The sequence below is a fragment of the Malus domestica genome, chromosome 06 (genome assembly GCF_042453785.1).
Source record: "Malus domestica chromosome 06, GDT2T_hap1".
Lineage (NCBI taxonomy): Eukaryota > Viridiplantae > Streptophyta > Magnoliopsida > Rosales > Rosaceae > Malus > Malus domestica.
The window spans coordinates 22,359,920-22,375,650 of record NC_091666.1 but is presented as its reverse complement, the minus strand read 5'-3'; the positions used below and the strand labels follow the sequence as shown (position 1 = coordinate 22,375,650).

Genomic DNA, 15,731 nt, shown 5'->3' with positions numbered 1-15,731 from the left:
AAAATCATTATCCTCTTTCCTTCAATATACCTTGAACGTTCCAATTCAATCCAGACACCAAACAAGCCCTAATTGCAATGCCTGCCAGTGAATAATGTAGCCAGGAAACATGATGGGAAAACGCTAAAGAACATTATAATTTCATTTTCTTTCCAAAGGTTAAGCCACCATGTACTAACAAAGCGGAAAGGTCAAGTTTCCACTGTGGTGGACACGCACCCCAAAAAGTTATGAATTTGGCATGGCATGGCATACATAATTCACTGAAACGGACTAATGGAGCAAAGGGACAAAGCTCAGTTGTGAACTCGGGTTTCATGCATGAGAAGTTAAACTCTGAGACTACAAGAGCAAGCTAGACCAGGAAGCTGATTCGCTACTCATCTTAATCTACTGTAAGTTTTCTTATGCATGTTTCTTGAGTGATATAGAGCAGGTCACAGCAATCGTTTTGCTAAACGTTGATATTTTTCGTTTTCAATTGCTGTTAGTTCTTTCCAACTTGACAATATACAGCTTCATCTGCAGATTCTGCACCCAATTTTCAGAAAAAGTTCTACAAATATGTGGGGGGATGGTTCAAACTTGTTTATCTGCATCGGCGCTACATAATTAAGTTCTAATTACAGTTCATATTTGAGCTCTATATATGTCCTGTTTCGTCTCCAACTTACTAGATTTGGAATATTACCTCAGTCGTTGAATAACATGAATTGCTGCAATACTTTCTGTGTTTTCAGGTCCTTCATCTCTTGCATTTTAAAACCATGAAATTCAGATGCAGATCCTTTTCAAGCACTTTTCTCTTGTAACAGTGCAGATTTTCAACCGCACTGAGACACAACAATGGGGGATGGTTTCTGGACCTTATTGATCTGCAGTTCTGACTGTTCAACTGAAGTTGGAAATGAATGCAGCTCTGGCTTTGTAGACAATCCGAATCCAGATTCATGTATCAACAATATTTTGGTCATTGCAGCTGATATTTTGCTTCTATTCATCTTGTTATGCATATTCGTATGCAAAATATCATCAAAGAAGGTTATACCACCATCTGAGTCTCAAACCTTCTCTCCAGTGTCAATAATCCCAGCGACCTTTAATGCTGGTTTGGCTTTGGCCTACTTGGGTTTTGGGATATGGACAATCTTCGAGAAAGTAAATGCAGGCCAGACTGTTTTACCTCTGCATGGATGGCTGGTATTATTTTTTCAAGGGTTCACATGGTTGCTTCTGGCTTTCACCATAAGCATTAACAAGCCACAACCGCAACATGTTGTGATAACGAAATCTTGTTTAATACTTTCCTTCTTTGTTGCCATTTTTCTTTCCGGTTCATCAATTTGGGAAGCTATTGTTGATGAGGAAGTGTCCGTTAAGATTGTTTTAAACATTTTTTGTTTTCCTGGATCAATTCTTTTACTATTTAGTGCATTTCAGGGAAACAATTTTTCCGAAGGTGGGTCAGAAACCCACAATGACGTCTTTTACATGCCTCTGCAAGGTGCAGATATAAGAGGTGAAATCAGTTCAGATGACAATGTAACACCTTTCGCAAAAGCAGGGTTATGGAGCTCAATATCATTTTGGTGGTTGAATACTTTAATGACGAAAGGTAAGCAAAAAATTCTCGAGTATGATGATATTCCGCAGCTGCATCAAGATGATCAAGCAAGAACGTGGTACTACATATTTATGGAGCAACTGAACAAACAGAAGGAAAGAGACTCATATGTTAAACCTTCTATCTTGTCCATAATTTTTCATTGCCAGAGGAAAGCTATTCTGACTTCGGGATTATTTGCACTGATCAAGACTCTCACCACATCAAGCAGTCCACTCTTTCTCATGGCGTTCATTAAGATTATTGAAGGCAATGCAGCTTTTAAATATGAAGGTTATGCCCTGACTTTTGGCCTCTTTGTTGTGAAAATCTTGGAGTCACTGTCGGAGAGGCAATGGTATTTTAAAACTAGACTGATCGGGCTTCAAGTGAGATCGTTGGTGTCAGCAGCAATATATCACAAGCAACTTCGACTCTCGAATTCTGCCAAGATGACTCATTCTCCTGGTGAGATAGTGAGTTATGTAACGGTGGATGCTTACAGAATCGGTGAGTTTCCATACTGGTTTCATCAGATATGGACCACAAGCCTTCAGCTGTGCCTTTCATTACTTATCGTTTACTTCTCTGTGGGGCTGGCAATTGCTGCAGCTCTAGTTGTACTCATATTGAGTACACTGGCAAGCTCGCCATTGGTGAAGTTGCAGCACGAGTATCAAACGAAGCTCATGGTAGCACAAAACAGGAGGTTGAAGGCCATAACAGAAGCACTTTCAAATATGAAAGTATTGAAATTGTATTCCTGGGAGACAAATTTTAAGACTCTGATAGAAGGTTTACGAACCGAAGAGTTAAAATTGGTATATCAAGTGTTGTCACAGAAGGGATATAATATGGCTCTATTCTGGGCATCTCCTCTTTTCGTATCGGCAGTTACTTTTTGGACATGCTACTTCCTTGGATTTACACTCTCTCCTAGTAATGTTTTCACGTTTTTAGCAACTTTACGCCTTGTTCAGGAGCCCATTAGGTTGACTGCGGATGTTTTTGGAGCATTTATTGAAGCAAAGGTTTCATTTTATCGGATTGAGAAGTTTCTCGATGCACAAGAGTTGGAGAATAGGCATACAAGGAAAGAGAGCTGTGCCACAGATGTTGAGCAGTCCATTTTATGTATAAGTTCTGAAATTTCATGGGACACTAATCCTTCAAAGGCTACATTAAGGAACATAAATTTGGTGGTGAAGCCAGGAGAGAAGGTAGCAATTTGTGGAGAGGTTGCCTCCGGTAAATCCACCCTTTTAGCTGCGATTCTCGGAGAAGTTCCATGCATAAATGGCATTGTACGTAATTTCTCTTCTAAACAATTTAAGAAATTATTCTAGGCGGGAAAGTCTTACCAATAAAGCTTCTGTCTGCCTTGTTTTACAGGTTCAAGTATATGGGAAGATAGCGTACGCTGCTCAGTCTGCGTGGATCCAAACTGGAACTATACAAGAAAATATTTTGTTTGGTTCTGCCATGGATAATGTTAGATACCAAGAAACACTTAGCAAGTGTTCTTTAGTGAAGGACCTTGAGATGCTTCCATTCCGCGATCTCACTCAGATTGGAGAAAGAGGTGTCAATCTGAGTGGTGGGCAGAAGCAGCGCATTCAACTTGCGCGTGCACTGTATCAAAATGCTGATGTCTATCTCTTGGATGACCCTTTCAGCGCGGTTGATGCCCATATGGCAACAAACCTATTCAATGTAAGTGATAACTTGCCCCTCAAGGTAATGACATTGTCATTTTATTTTCGAAAGCTAATATGAAATTTGTCAGGAATATGTCATGGGAGCTCTGTCAGGGAAGACGGTTTTACTTGTGACACATCAAGTAGACTTACTTCCAGCTTTTAATTCTATTTTGGTAAGTAAGCATTTCAGAAGGTTTACCGATATCAGTTTTCGTACTCTATCCAATGATCAGCAAGTTTTCTTAGTAGTATATTCTTTTCGTCATAGTTGATGTCTTCGGGGAAAATCTTGAGAGCAGCACCATACAAAGAGTTGCTGTCTTCTTGTGAAGAGTTCCAAGATCTTGTCCGTGCACACCATGACACTGCCGGTTGCGAGAGGCAAGTGGAGAATGCTTCTAATAGACAATATAAATCGTCAACGGTGGAGATTGAGGAGGTTAAAACTGAAGTACAGCAAAAGGAATCTTTAGGAGATCAATTAATTAAGAAAGAAGAGATAGAGACCGGGGACACTGGTTTCAAGCCATACATTCAGTACTTGAAACAGCGCAAGGGATTTTTGTATTTCTCCTCATCAATCTTTTTTCATTTGATATTCATAGTTGGGCAATTAATTCAATCCTATTGGTTGGCTTCCAAGCTACAGGATTATAGCGTATCAAGGGTCAAACTGTTCGTTGTGTATACAATGATCATGTTCATCATGTCATTCGGTGTGCTTCTTCGATTCTTCTGTTTAGTTGAATTAGGATGTGGAGCATCAACATCCATTTTCGACACACTACTCAACTCTCTTTTCCGAGCACCAATGCTGTTCTATGACTCAACACCAGTGGGAAGGATACTTAGTCGGGTAAGACTTGAGTTCTTTGAAAGAAGAAAGCTTGAAATGTTCTAATGCAGAATACTGAATGAAACTTACATTTGTACTGTCTATTTTGTGCAGGTCTCTAATGATATGAACATCGTCGACCTTGAAGTAGCTTTCAAGTTGGGAATTTCTGTTGGTTCAACTTTGATGACATACAGCATATATACAGTTTTGGTTTTGATTACTTGGCCAATCGTGTTTCTGATAATACCGACGATTTATGTCACTCTACTACTTCAGGTATACCCTTGAGATTGAACCCTTGATATTGAATCACTTGAATGATTTCCTCAAACTTTTGCCTTTTCTGAACAACAAATCTTCTACTTGATTTTCTTTTCTGCAAACAGAAATACCACTTTGCTTCTGCAAAAGAATTAATGCGAATGAATGGCACGACTAAGTCTGCGCTTGCAAGCCACCTTGCCGAATCTATTGCTGGATCCTTGACAATCAGAGCTTTTGGAGAGGAGGATCGGTTCTTCTCGAAAAACTTGGAATTTATTGATGCAAACGCAAGCGCTGACTTCAATAGGTTTTCAGCGAATGAGTGGTTGATTGAACGTCTTGAATTGCTGTGTGTAATTATTCTTTCAGCCTCAGCACTTGCAATCACTTTGATCCAATTTGACGCATCTTCCTCTGGTTCGTAAACAGTCCGGTGTATCACCTTTGGTGAATCTAATGGATTTATTTGGCCATATATATGATATATCGTCTAACGTTTTGCTTCAACATTTTACAGGTTTTATTGGGATGGCACTCTCGTTTGGTCTGTCCTTAAATGTATACGTTGTAGTTTCGGTTCAATTCCAATGCATGCTAGAGAATTCAATGATATCTGTAGAAAGGGTAGAGCAATACATGCATATTCCCAGTGAAGCTCCAGAAGTAATCGAAGAAAACCGACCTGTGCACAGTTGGCCAACTGTTGGTAAAGTGGAAATACATGATTTAAAGGTTAGTGTGCAAAGATATACTGAAGAGTGTAACCCTAAGAACAATGGTACTTAAATGTGACAGTATATGATTTTATGCAGGTAAGATATAGGCCAAATGCTCCGCTAGTTCTTCGTGGGATAAACTGTATAATTGAAGGAGGATACAAAATTGGGATCGTTGGCCGGACTGGAAGTGGGAAGACTACTCTTATCAGCGTTCTGTTTCGTCTGGTAGAGCCTACAGAGGGAAGGGTCATTGTCGATGACTATGACATTTGCAAAGTCGGGCTTCATGATTTAAGATCGCGTTTTGGGATCATACCACAAGATCCAACACTGTTCAGTGGATCTGTGAGATACAATCTTGACCCCTTATCAAAACATACGGATCATGAAATATGGGAGGTAAAGTTTTTCTTTATAATAAATACTTGCTGATAATATTTATTCGGAACAAGTCTACAAGTACACATATTCATACTTCTTACTGTAACTCTATATTACTGACTTAAACTTATCTTCCAATCAATGTGTGAAAGGTTTTGGAGAAATGTCAGTTACGAGAGGCCATCCAAGAAAAAGAGGAGGGCCTGGATTCATTAGGTAAGAAAACTGTGTTGTGATTGGCTCATAGTTTGAGTTGGCAACAATTTTGATAGTTTAGCTTTATGTGCTACAAGGAAATGGCTGTAGCAAAGTGTTGTCTTTGTGTTTGTTTGCACGTAAATATGTATGCTTTCTATGCATGAAAAAAGTCTACTTTATAGGCTAGGTTTTCTTTTCATGTTTTCCCATTTAGCTTTTTTCACGTGAAGGTGGCATTGTGATTTGATTAAAGGCAAAGTTGGGGGATGATAATGATGGCCTTTATTTAAATGCAAGGAATTGCTTGCATTGTATATAAAGGCTTGCCGAGTGAGAGGGTAAGTATTAGAGAGCATCCAAGGGGGAGAGCATTCGGCTCTCCCATGGGAAAGCATGGGCACGGGTGAGAGAAAATCAAGAGAGTTAGAGTGAAAAGTATTCTAGTGAAAGAATTCTTGGGGTAGAGTGAGGCTCTTGGGAAAATTCTATGAGTGGGTGTACAAGGGATTCGGGATTGGGTTATGTTGATTTAACTCATGTGTACTTGTAGTGTTATTCTCATAGTGAAGAGCAATATCTCTCCGGGGACGTAGGTAGGTTTTTGCCGAACCTCGTAAATTTCTCGGTGTCTCGGTGTCTGTATGATTTGTACTAGTTATTCTGTTCAACTGAGTGTGTTTTTGGTGAGGTTGTAATCTGAATCTCGTTTCCGCACTGATAAACGGGCCAAGGCACAACAAACTGCATGTCTTGTTCAAGTTATTTATCGGTATCAACAAAACAACTCACGACCTGGATTGTAGTTGTACAAGATGGAACAAACTGGAGCATGGGACAGCGTCAGCTATTCTGTTTGGGACGCGCTTTGTTGAAGAGGAGCCGAATACTAGTCCTCGATGAAGCCACTGCATCAATGGACAATGCAACAGACTCTATCTTACAGAAAACTATAAGAACAGGATTTGCGGATTGCACTGTAATAACAGTGGCTCATAGGATACCGACTGTGATGGACTGCACTAAAGTGCTTGCTATTAGTGATGGTAAGCATTGCATTAAGTTACAAAATTCTTATTCATGTTGATTTAGTTGTCAATTAGCAAACTTTACGTTCACAGGGAGATTAGTAGAGTATGATGAGCCAATGAAGCTGATGAAGAATGAGGGCTCATTATTTGGGCAGCTAGTCAAGGAATATTGGTCTCGCGTTGCCAATGCTGCCATACACTCAGACGACTGATAAGGATAGGCATTCTTTGCGTAAAAGGTTCCGGAGAAAGTATTGCCTGGTTGCACCATTGGAATTCGACTTTAAATTCTTAATATTTCATTGAGCTATAATTTTGTAACACATCATAGCGTTTAAAATAAAATAAAAATAAAAACATTCCGATTTATGTATTTTTGTATGATCAAGGAGCTGAGATTGCAGAAGTATCTGCTTGCAGCGTTTAAAGAAAATGTCCAAGAGCCATTCTTTTATTTATTTTTTCATGAAATTTTTGTTTTTAAGCCTAATGTCACTCTTACCAATGACACAATAAAACATAGGATTATGAGCAACAAAAACTTTATAACTCAAAGTTCAAATCCTTAAACTCAAAACGAAGTATTCAAAGCTTTACTCTTTTAACATTCAGGGTTTCGAATGCTAGATATTTTCCTCGTTCGAAATGGTTACATTGTTGAGAAATTGGCCGACAATGCATAATTAGGGAAATGCAGACACAAAGGATCATTTAGGGGTGCTACTCCACTGGGCACCTTGCAAACCCGAAAAAAATTGGGGATTGCAGGTTTTGAACCGAGGACCTCCTTTGATGGAAAATGTCTACTATACCATATCGATCAGACCATCGCTGCACCCCAAAAGCTTAAGCTGTTATGAAATGGGCAAACAATGCACATATAGCAGCCCATGTATGCATTTTTGTATGAATGTAAGGCGCTCACATTGGATTTTCCATCGTTCAAGTGGTTAGTGATATTCAAAGTTCTAACATCAGCAAATTTTCTTTTTCAAGACAAAAATATTTTCTTTTGAGAAAAGAGAAAAAAAGTTATGTTTCAATCAATGATATACCCCATATTGTGTTGTTGGTTTCAGCTTTCTGAAAAAGCAGATTCGAATATTTCAACTTTATGAAAAAGCAGGTTAAAATGCTAGATTTTATCAAGCCACTAGCTTTGGTTCTTCTTGGTGTCTATCATATTTGTCTTTGTGTGTATCACATTTGTCATTGCTCAAATGTCTGTTTACATCACGGCAGAGCGTTCCTAACTGAAGAACCGGCCAAACTGGCCCGATCAGTTTTGGTTTTAGCTTCAAATTTATCAATTACGATTCAAAAATCGAACTGAACCGAACCAAAAATAAACCGACCATGATTGGTTTAACTTCTGTGTGGTTAGGCGTCGGTGTTTGAATCTTCTCCACCCAGAGGGGCGGTCCGGTTTCTGGTTCCAGCCAGTCGGTTCAATTAACCGAACCGTACCCCATCTCTAGTTCACATTTACCAATTTTAAGTATATTTTTGGCTGTGTACTAATGTATGGATGGTGCCCACGTCTTATATTCTACTTGTTCGAAACGTATTGAAGCAGCACTGCACTTGCTCTGATACCATCTTAAGTTCAATGATTGATACTACGTGGAATGAGGGAGACATGCACGCGGTTGTACCTAAATTTCTCTCTCTGATGAACGAGTCCACCTACGCACTTCTATGAGCCCATAAACACATCACAAGTCGATATCCCCCCACTACATGGGCGTGCTTTACTTTTTCTTCATCCGTTACTTTATGCTCAACGAGGAGGAGAGATTCAAACTCGGGTTTTATGCATGACAAGCCAGAGGCTTCAAGAGCAAGTCAGACCAGGAGGTTTATTTTTTCTACTGAGCTTAATCTACTGTAAGTCATTTTATGCATCTTTCTTGAGTAATGTAGAACACACTTGTTTTATGAGGCCTTTCTCGATAGCCATTTCTCTTTAGTTTTCAAATGAAATTGAAAGTAGTTACTAAACACGATCTCAGTTTTTTGTTTTCAAAAAAGTGAAAATAAAAATTTAAAAACTAAAAACGAAATGGTTATCAAACGGCCCCTAATGTGGCTGATTTTGTAGCTTCATCTGCCCCCAAATTTCAGATAGTTTTTAGGATGAAGGTCCGAATTGTTTGTCTAAGTATTTGTACTCTGTATGCTTTACGTTTTGTCTTCAACTTATTGATTCAAAGGCCTGAGGGATGTGTAAGAAATGTACATTGACATTGCTCGCATGGTAGAGGCTATCACTTTTTCACACGTTAGGGGTCATTAAGCAAAAGCATGATATAGAGTGAACTTGAACTAGATTTAGTATATTATCTCAGTAGTATGAACAACATGAATTGTGATGCTTTGTGTTTTTGAGTTCTATATCTGATTCAAGAGCCAGTTAGAGGAGAAGACTGGTTTTCTACTGAGCCTATCTAATGTAAGTGTTTTTATGCATGTAATCTTGACTGATATAAAACGCTGCAATCTTATTTGCCAAATGTTTGATATGTTTCGTTTTCAAATCCTGTTAGTTCTTTTCAACTTGATGATATACAGCTTCATCTGCAATATTCTGCACCCAATTTTCATGAAGCTGTATATCATCAAGTTGAAAAGAACTAACAGGATTTGAAAATTGGGTGCAGGGTTTGTGCTCTGTGTGTCCTGTTTAGTGTTGAACAACATGAATTGCTGCAATACTTTCGTGTTTCAGAGTCCTTCACCTTATGCCCTTCAATGCACCTGAATTTTAAATGCACATCATCTTTTTCTTTTAAACACTTTTCCCTTGTAATATTGTAGGACTGCAGAGTTTAAGCTCACTGAGACGCAATAATGGAAGATGGTTTCTGGACCTCATTGATCTGCAGTAGTTTCAACTGTTCAACTGAGGCTGGAAATGACTGCAGTTCTAGCTTTTCAGCCATTAACAATCCAGATTCATGTATCAACAATATTTTGGTCATTGCAGCTGATATTTTGCTTCTGTTCATCTTGTTATGTATGTTCATATGCAAAATATCGTCAAAGAAGGTTATAGCGCCATCTCAGTCTCGAGCCTTCTCTCCAGTGTCCATAATCTCGGCTGCCTTTAATGCTGCTTTGGCTTTGGCCTACTTTGGTTTTGGGATCTGGACAATCTTCGAGAAAGTAAATGCAGAACAGACTGTTTTTCCCCTCCATGGATGCCTAGTTTTGCTGTTTCAAGGGTTCACATGGTTGCTTCTGGCTTTTACCATAAGCCTAAGCAACCCACAACCCCAACATATTGTGATAGCGAAGTCTTGTTCGATACTGGCCTTCTTAACTGCAGTTTTTCTTTGCAGTTCATCAATTGGAAAAGCTATTGTTGATGAGGAAGTATCGGTAAAGACTGTTTTAAACAAGCTTTATGTCCCTGGATCAATTCTTTTGCTATTTAGTGCTTTTCAGGGAAGCGATTGTTCGAAAGGCAATTCAGAAATCCACGATGATGCCTTCTACACACCTTTGCAAGGTGCAGAATCCAATATCATTGGTGAAATCAGTTCAAATGACAATTTGACTCCTTTCGCAAAAGCGGGGTTATTTAGCTCAATGTCATTTTGTTGGTTAAATCCATTAATGACGAAAGGTAAGCAAAAGATTCTGGAGAATGAAGATATTCCACAACTGCGAGAGGGTGATCAAGCACGAACGTGGTACTTAATATTTATGGAGCAAATGAACAAAAGGAAGGAAGGAGATCTGTCTGTTCAATCGTCTATCTTGCCCATTATTTTTCATTGCCAGAGGAAAGCTATTTTGATTTCGGGATTATTCGCGTTGATCAAGACTCTCACCACGACAACTAGTCCACTGTTTCTCATAGCCTTTATTAAGATTATTGAAGGCAATGCAGCTTTTAAGTATGAAGGTTATGCACTGACACTTGGTCTCTTCGTTGCGAAAATTGTGGAGTCACTGTCGGAGAGGCAATGGTTCTTTAAAACTAGATTGATAGGGCTCCAAGTGAGATCATTGGTATCAGCAGCAGTATATCAGAAGCAACTGCGACTCTCAAATTCTGCTAAGCTGACTCATTCTCCTGGTGAGATAGTGAATTATGTAACGGTGGATGCTTACAAAATTGGGGAGTTTCCATACTGGTTTCATCAGATATGGACCACAAGCCTTCAGATTTGCCTATCATTACTTATTGTTTACTTCTCTGTGGGGCTGGCGACTGCTGCAGCTCTAATTGTACTCATATTAACTGTGCTGGCAAGCTCGCCATTGGCGAAGTTGCAGCATGAGTATCAAACAGAGCTCATGACAGTGCAAAACAGGAGGCTGAAGGCCATTACGGAAGCACTTTCAAATATGAAGATTTTGAAGTTATATTCATGGGAGACAAATTTTAAGAATGTCATAGAAGGTTTACGAACGGAAGAACTAAAATTGATATATAAAGTGTTGTGGCAAAAGGGATATCATATAGCTCTATTTTGGGCATCTCCACTTTTGGTAGCAGCGGTTACATTTTGGACATGCTACTACCTTGGGATTACACTATCTCTTGGTAAGGTGTTCACATTTCTAGCAACTTTACGCCTTGTTCAGGAGCCAATTAGGTTGATTGCAAATGTTTTCGGGGCATTTATTGAAGCAAAGGTTTCATTTTCTCGGATTGTGAAGTTTCTTGATGCACCAGAGTTGGAGAATAGAACTACAAGGAAAAAGAGCTGCGGTACAGATGTTGAGCATTCTGTTTTCTTTAGATCTTCTGAAATTTCATGGGATTCTAGTAGTTCTACAAACGTTACATTAAAAAGCATCAATTTGGTGGTGAAAGCGGGAGAAAAAGTAGCAATTTGTGGAGAGGTTGGCTCAGGTAAATCAACCCTTTTAGCTGCAATTCTTGGAGAAGTTCCACATATCAACGGCATTGTAAGTAATCCATTCACTTTAGACATAATGTTTCAATTATTATAGATGATAAAGCCTTAGTAGAGCTTCTGACTACCTAAATTTTCAGGTTCAAGTATACGGGAAGATAGCGTATGTTTCTCAGTCTGCATGGATCCAAACAGGAACTATAAAAGAAAATATTCTGTTTGGGTCTTCCATGGATTGCGCTAGATACCAACAAACGCTTGAGAAGTGTTCCCTTGTGAAGGACCTTGAAATGCTTCCATTCCGTGATCTAACTCAGATAGGAGAAAGAGGTGTCAATCTAAGTGGAGGGCAGAAGCAGCGTATTCAACTTGCACGGGCACTCTATCAAAATGCTGATGTCTACCTCTTGGATGACCCTTTCAGTGCAGTTGATGCCCATACGGCGACAAGCCTTTTCAATGTAAGTCAACTTGCCCCTCAAGGTAATGACATTGTCTCTCTCCCCAGTTAAATCTAATAAGAAAATTTGTCAGGAATATGTAATGGGAGCTCTGTCAGGGAAGACGGTTTTACTTGTGACGCACCAAGTAGACTTCCTTCCAGCTTTTAATTCGATTTTGGTAAGTTAACATTTCAGAAGATTTATCGATAATAGATTTCTTAGCCTATCCATTGATCTGCAAGTTTTCTTAGTGATATGCTATTTCCTCACAGTTGATGTCTTCGGGGAAAATTCTGAGAGCAGCTCCTTATGAAGAGTTGATGTCTTCTTGCCAAGAGTTCCAAGACCTTGTCCATGCACATCATGGCACTTCTGGTTGCGGGAGGCGAGTGGGATACACTTCTACTGGAAAACATAAATCATCCTCGGAGGAGATTGAGAAAGTTAAAAATGAGGAACAGAAAAAAGAATTTTCCGGTGATCAATTGATTAAGCAAGAAGAGAGGGAAACAGGAGACACCGGTTTCAAGCCATACATTCAGTATTTGAAACAACGCAAGGGATTTTTGTACTTCTCATCTTCAATCTTTTTTCATTTGATATTCATAGTTGGGCAACTAATCCAATCATATTGGTTGGCTTCCAAGCTTCAGGATTATAGCGTATCGAGAGTCAAACTCTTCACTGTTTATACAATAACCATGTGCATCATGTCATTTGCTTTGCTTCTTCGGTTCTTCGGTTTAGTTGGATTAGGATGTGGAGCATCAAAATCCATTTTCCACACACTACTCAACTCGCTTTTCCGAGCACCAATGCTCTTTTATGACTCGACACCAGTGGGAAGGATAATTAGTCGGGTATGGTTCGAGTTTTCTGAAAGAAGGTAGCTTGAAATGATCTACTGAGAGTAAACTAAAGGAGCTTACATTTTTACTGTCTATTTTATGCAGGTCTCTAATGATATGAACGTCATCGACCTTGAATTAGCTTTCAAGTTGGGAATTTCTGTTGGTTCAACTTTGACTGCATACAGCATATATATAGTTATGGTTTCGATTACTTGGCCAATCGTGTTTCTGATTATACCCACGATTTATGTCACTCTACTACTTCAGGTACTCCAGTTAAACCAACCTTATTGTTTAGTTGTTTGAGCAACAGACTTTGAGAGTGAAGTACTTGATTTATTTCCCTGAAAATAGAAATACAACTTTGCTTCTGCAAAAGAGTTGATGCGAATGAATGGCACGACTAAGTCTGCACTTGCAAGCCACCTTGCTGAATCTATTGCTGGAGCCTTGACAATCCGAGCTTTTGGAGAGGAGGATCGATTCTTCTCAAAAAACTTGGAATTTATCGATCTAAATGCTAGTGCCAACTTCAATAGCTTTTCAGCAAATGAGTGGTTGATCCAACGTCTTGAAATACTTTGTGCAATTGTTCTCTCAGCCTCGGCATTTGCCATTACTTTGATTCAGTTTGATGCTTCTTCTTCTGGTCAGTAGGACTTATCTTCCACCATTCAATTTCTCTGCATTACTGTCCGTGTGTCAAAAGTGGTGTACCAAATTATTTTATGTTCTATTTGATAAATTGTCTAACATTTTACTTAAAATTTTGACAGGTTTTATTGGGATGGCACTGTCATTTGGTCTGTCATTAAATGTATTCATCGTATTTTCGGTCCAAGTTCAATGCATGCTAGAGAACGCAATGATTTCGGTAGAAAGGGTAGAGCAATACATGAGTATTCCCAGTGAGGCTCCAGAAATAATCGAAGAAAACCGACCTGCGAACAATTGGCCAACTGTTGGTAAGGTGGAAATACATGATTTAAAGGTTAGTATGGAAAAGATATACTAACAAATGTAACCCTAGGAACAGTGGTACTTATGTATGATAGTGTATGAATTTATGCAGGTAAGATATAGGCCAAATGCTCCGCTAGTTCTTCGTGGGATAAACTGCGTGATTGAAGGAGGGGACAAAATTGGGATTGTTGGCCGGACTGGAGGCGGAAAGACAACTCTTATAAGCGTTTTGTTTCGTCTGGTAGAACCTACAGAAGGAAAGGTCATTGTGGATAACTATGACATTTGTAAAATTGGCCTTCATGATCTAAGATTACGTTTTGGGATCATACCACAAGATCCAACATTGTTTAGTGGATCTGTGAGATTCAATCTAGACCCGTTATCGAAGCATACTGATCACGAAATATGGGAGGTAAGGTTTTTGCTTATCATTGATACTTGTTGATAATTTTTCATCAGCAAAGCCTACGTGTAGAAAACTTATCTTCCGATCAATGTGTCCAAGGTTCTTGAGAACTGTCAGTTACGCAAGGCCATTGAAGAAAAAGAAGAGGGCCTGGATTCTTTAAGTAAGAAAACTCTGTCCCATAGGAGTTATTTTCGGTGTCAATAGAACAACTAATAACCTGGATTGCAGTTGTACAAGATGGAACAAACTGGAGCATGGGACAGCGACAACTATTTTGTTTGGGTCGCGCTTTGTTGAAGAGGAGCCGGATACTAGTCCTCGATGAAGCTACTGCATCAATGGACAATACAACAGACTCTATTCTGCAGAAGACTATAAGAACAGAATTCGCAGACTGCACTGTGATAACCGTGGCTCATAGGATACCTACTGTGATGGACTGTACTAAAGTTCTTGCTATTAGTGACGGTAAGCAATGCATTATTCTACAATTCTCTCATTTAAATGGTTTTGGTTGCTAATTGATTAGCGAATTTTACAATTACAGGGAGATTAGTAGAGTATGATGAGCCACTGAACCTGATGAAACATGAGGGCTCACTATTTGGGCAGCTTGTCAAGGAATACTGGTCTCGCGCAGCGAATTCCAGCATTGTCTCAGACAATTGCTAGGGGAAGGTATTGCAGTTGCAAACATTGCAGAGAAGTTTAGCAACCAAGGTAATTGGGGTGGTGTTCTTGTTTATGTGGTACAGTTATTACGCTACTGATTAAGCTATGGGGATGATCTTTTGCCTTAACTTTTCTGGAGGACTTTTGTCAGACAGATAATCCAACGAAAGCTTCCAAATAAATTTTGGAACATTATAAGTAGCAGATGAAAGAGTACGGGAAATAGCTTTCACTCGCTCTTATGTATATTCAGTACTATTTAAGCCTCTAAACCATTGCACATAAAAACAAGGTCTTCGCCTAAAGACCAATCACAAAGGGTTAACCATCAAGCTTGATAAAAACTGAACACACTCTTGTTATTTGGGGTGTAACTTTTGGTGTAGGGTACGATGAAGAGATTTTTCTTGTTTCTTTTCTTAAGACTTAGAGAGAGGACTTGAAAGATGGAGGCTCTCTCTGTTCACAAAGGAGGGCATTGGCCTCCTTTAATTCCAAGTTACTTATTGATTTAAGTACTTCAAAGGGGCTTGGGCCTAATGGCCTTGATGGAATTAGAAGCCTTCTTGAGGCCCATTTAATTAATTCCAACCCTTATTTCAAAAATGATGCGATCTTTTAAGCTTTAATTAACGAGGTAGTGAGGCGATCAGACTTTTTTTAGTTGATTTATGAATTTAAAACTCCGGGGGTGCCACCTCCATCCCCCGCCTCTGTTGGTTATTTTCTCACATAACCACATCCATAAACATTATTTTTAAAGAGCGATTATCCATCCCCTAATCCAC

The 15,731-nt window shown here is 39.2% G+C and overlaps 2 protein-coding genes across 2 annotated transcripts; both read left to right on the top strand.

Moving 5' to 3' along the window:
* Positions 1-258: 258 nt before the first annotated feature.
* Positions 259-7,164, top strand: LOC108172916 (ABC transporter C family member 10-like). The gene is made up of 12 exons (XM_070823545.1): positions 259-395; positions 741-2,907; positions 2,996-3,316; positions 3,390-3,476; positions 3,572-4,159; positions 4,253-4,417; positions 4,528-4,822; positions 4,923-5,137; positions 5,218-5,523; positions 5,658-5,721; positions 6,507-6,746; positions 6,822-7,164. Exons 2-12 carry the CDS (start codon positions 847-849, stop codon positions 6,941-6,943), a joined length of 4,464 nt encoding a protein of 1,487 aa, XP_070679646.1. The 5' UTR covers positions 259-395; positions 741-846; the 3' UTR covers positions 6,944-7,164.
* Positions 7,165-8,317: 1,153 nt separating this feature from the next.
* On the top strand, positions 8,318-15,147 carry LOC103431057 (ABC transporter C family member 10-like). Its single transcript, XM_017331126.3, has 12 exons — positions 8,318-8,618; positions 9,549-11,654; positions 11,743-12,063; positions 12,137-12,223; positions 12,318-12,905; positions 12,999-13,163; positions 13,251-13,545; positions 13,673-13,887; positions 13,969-14,274; positions 14,368-14,431; positions 14,500-14,739; positions 14,819-15,147. Exons 2-12 carry the CDS (start codon positions 9,582-9,584, stop codon positions 14,941-14,943), a joined length of 4,479 nt encoding a protein of 1,492 aa, XP_017186615.1. The 5' UTR covers positions 8,318-8,618; positions 9,549-9,581; the 3' UTR covers positions 14,944-15,147.
* The last annotated feature ends 584 nt before the right edge of the window (positions 15,148-15,731 follow it).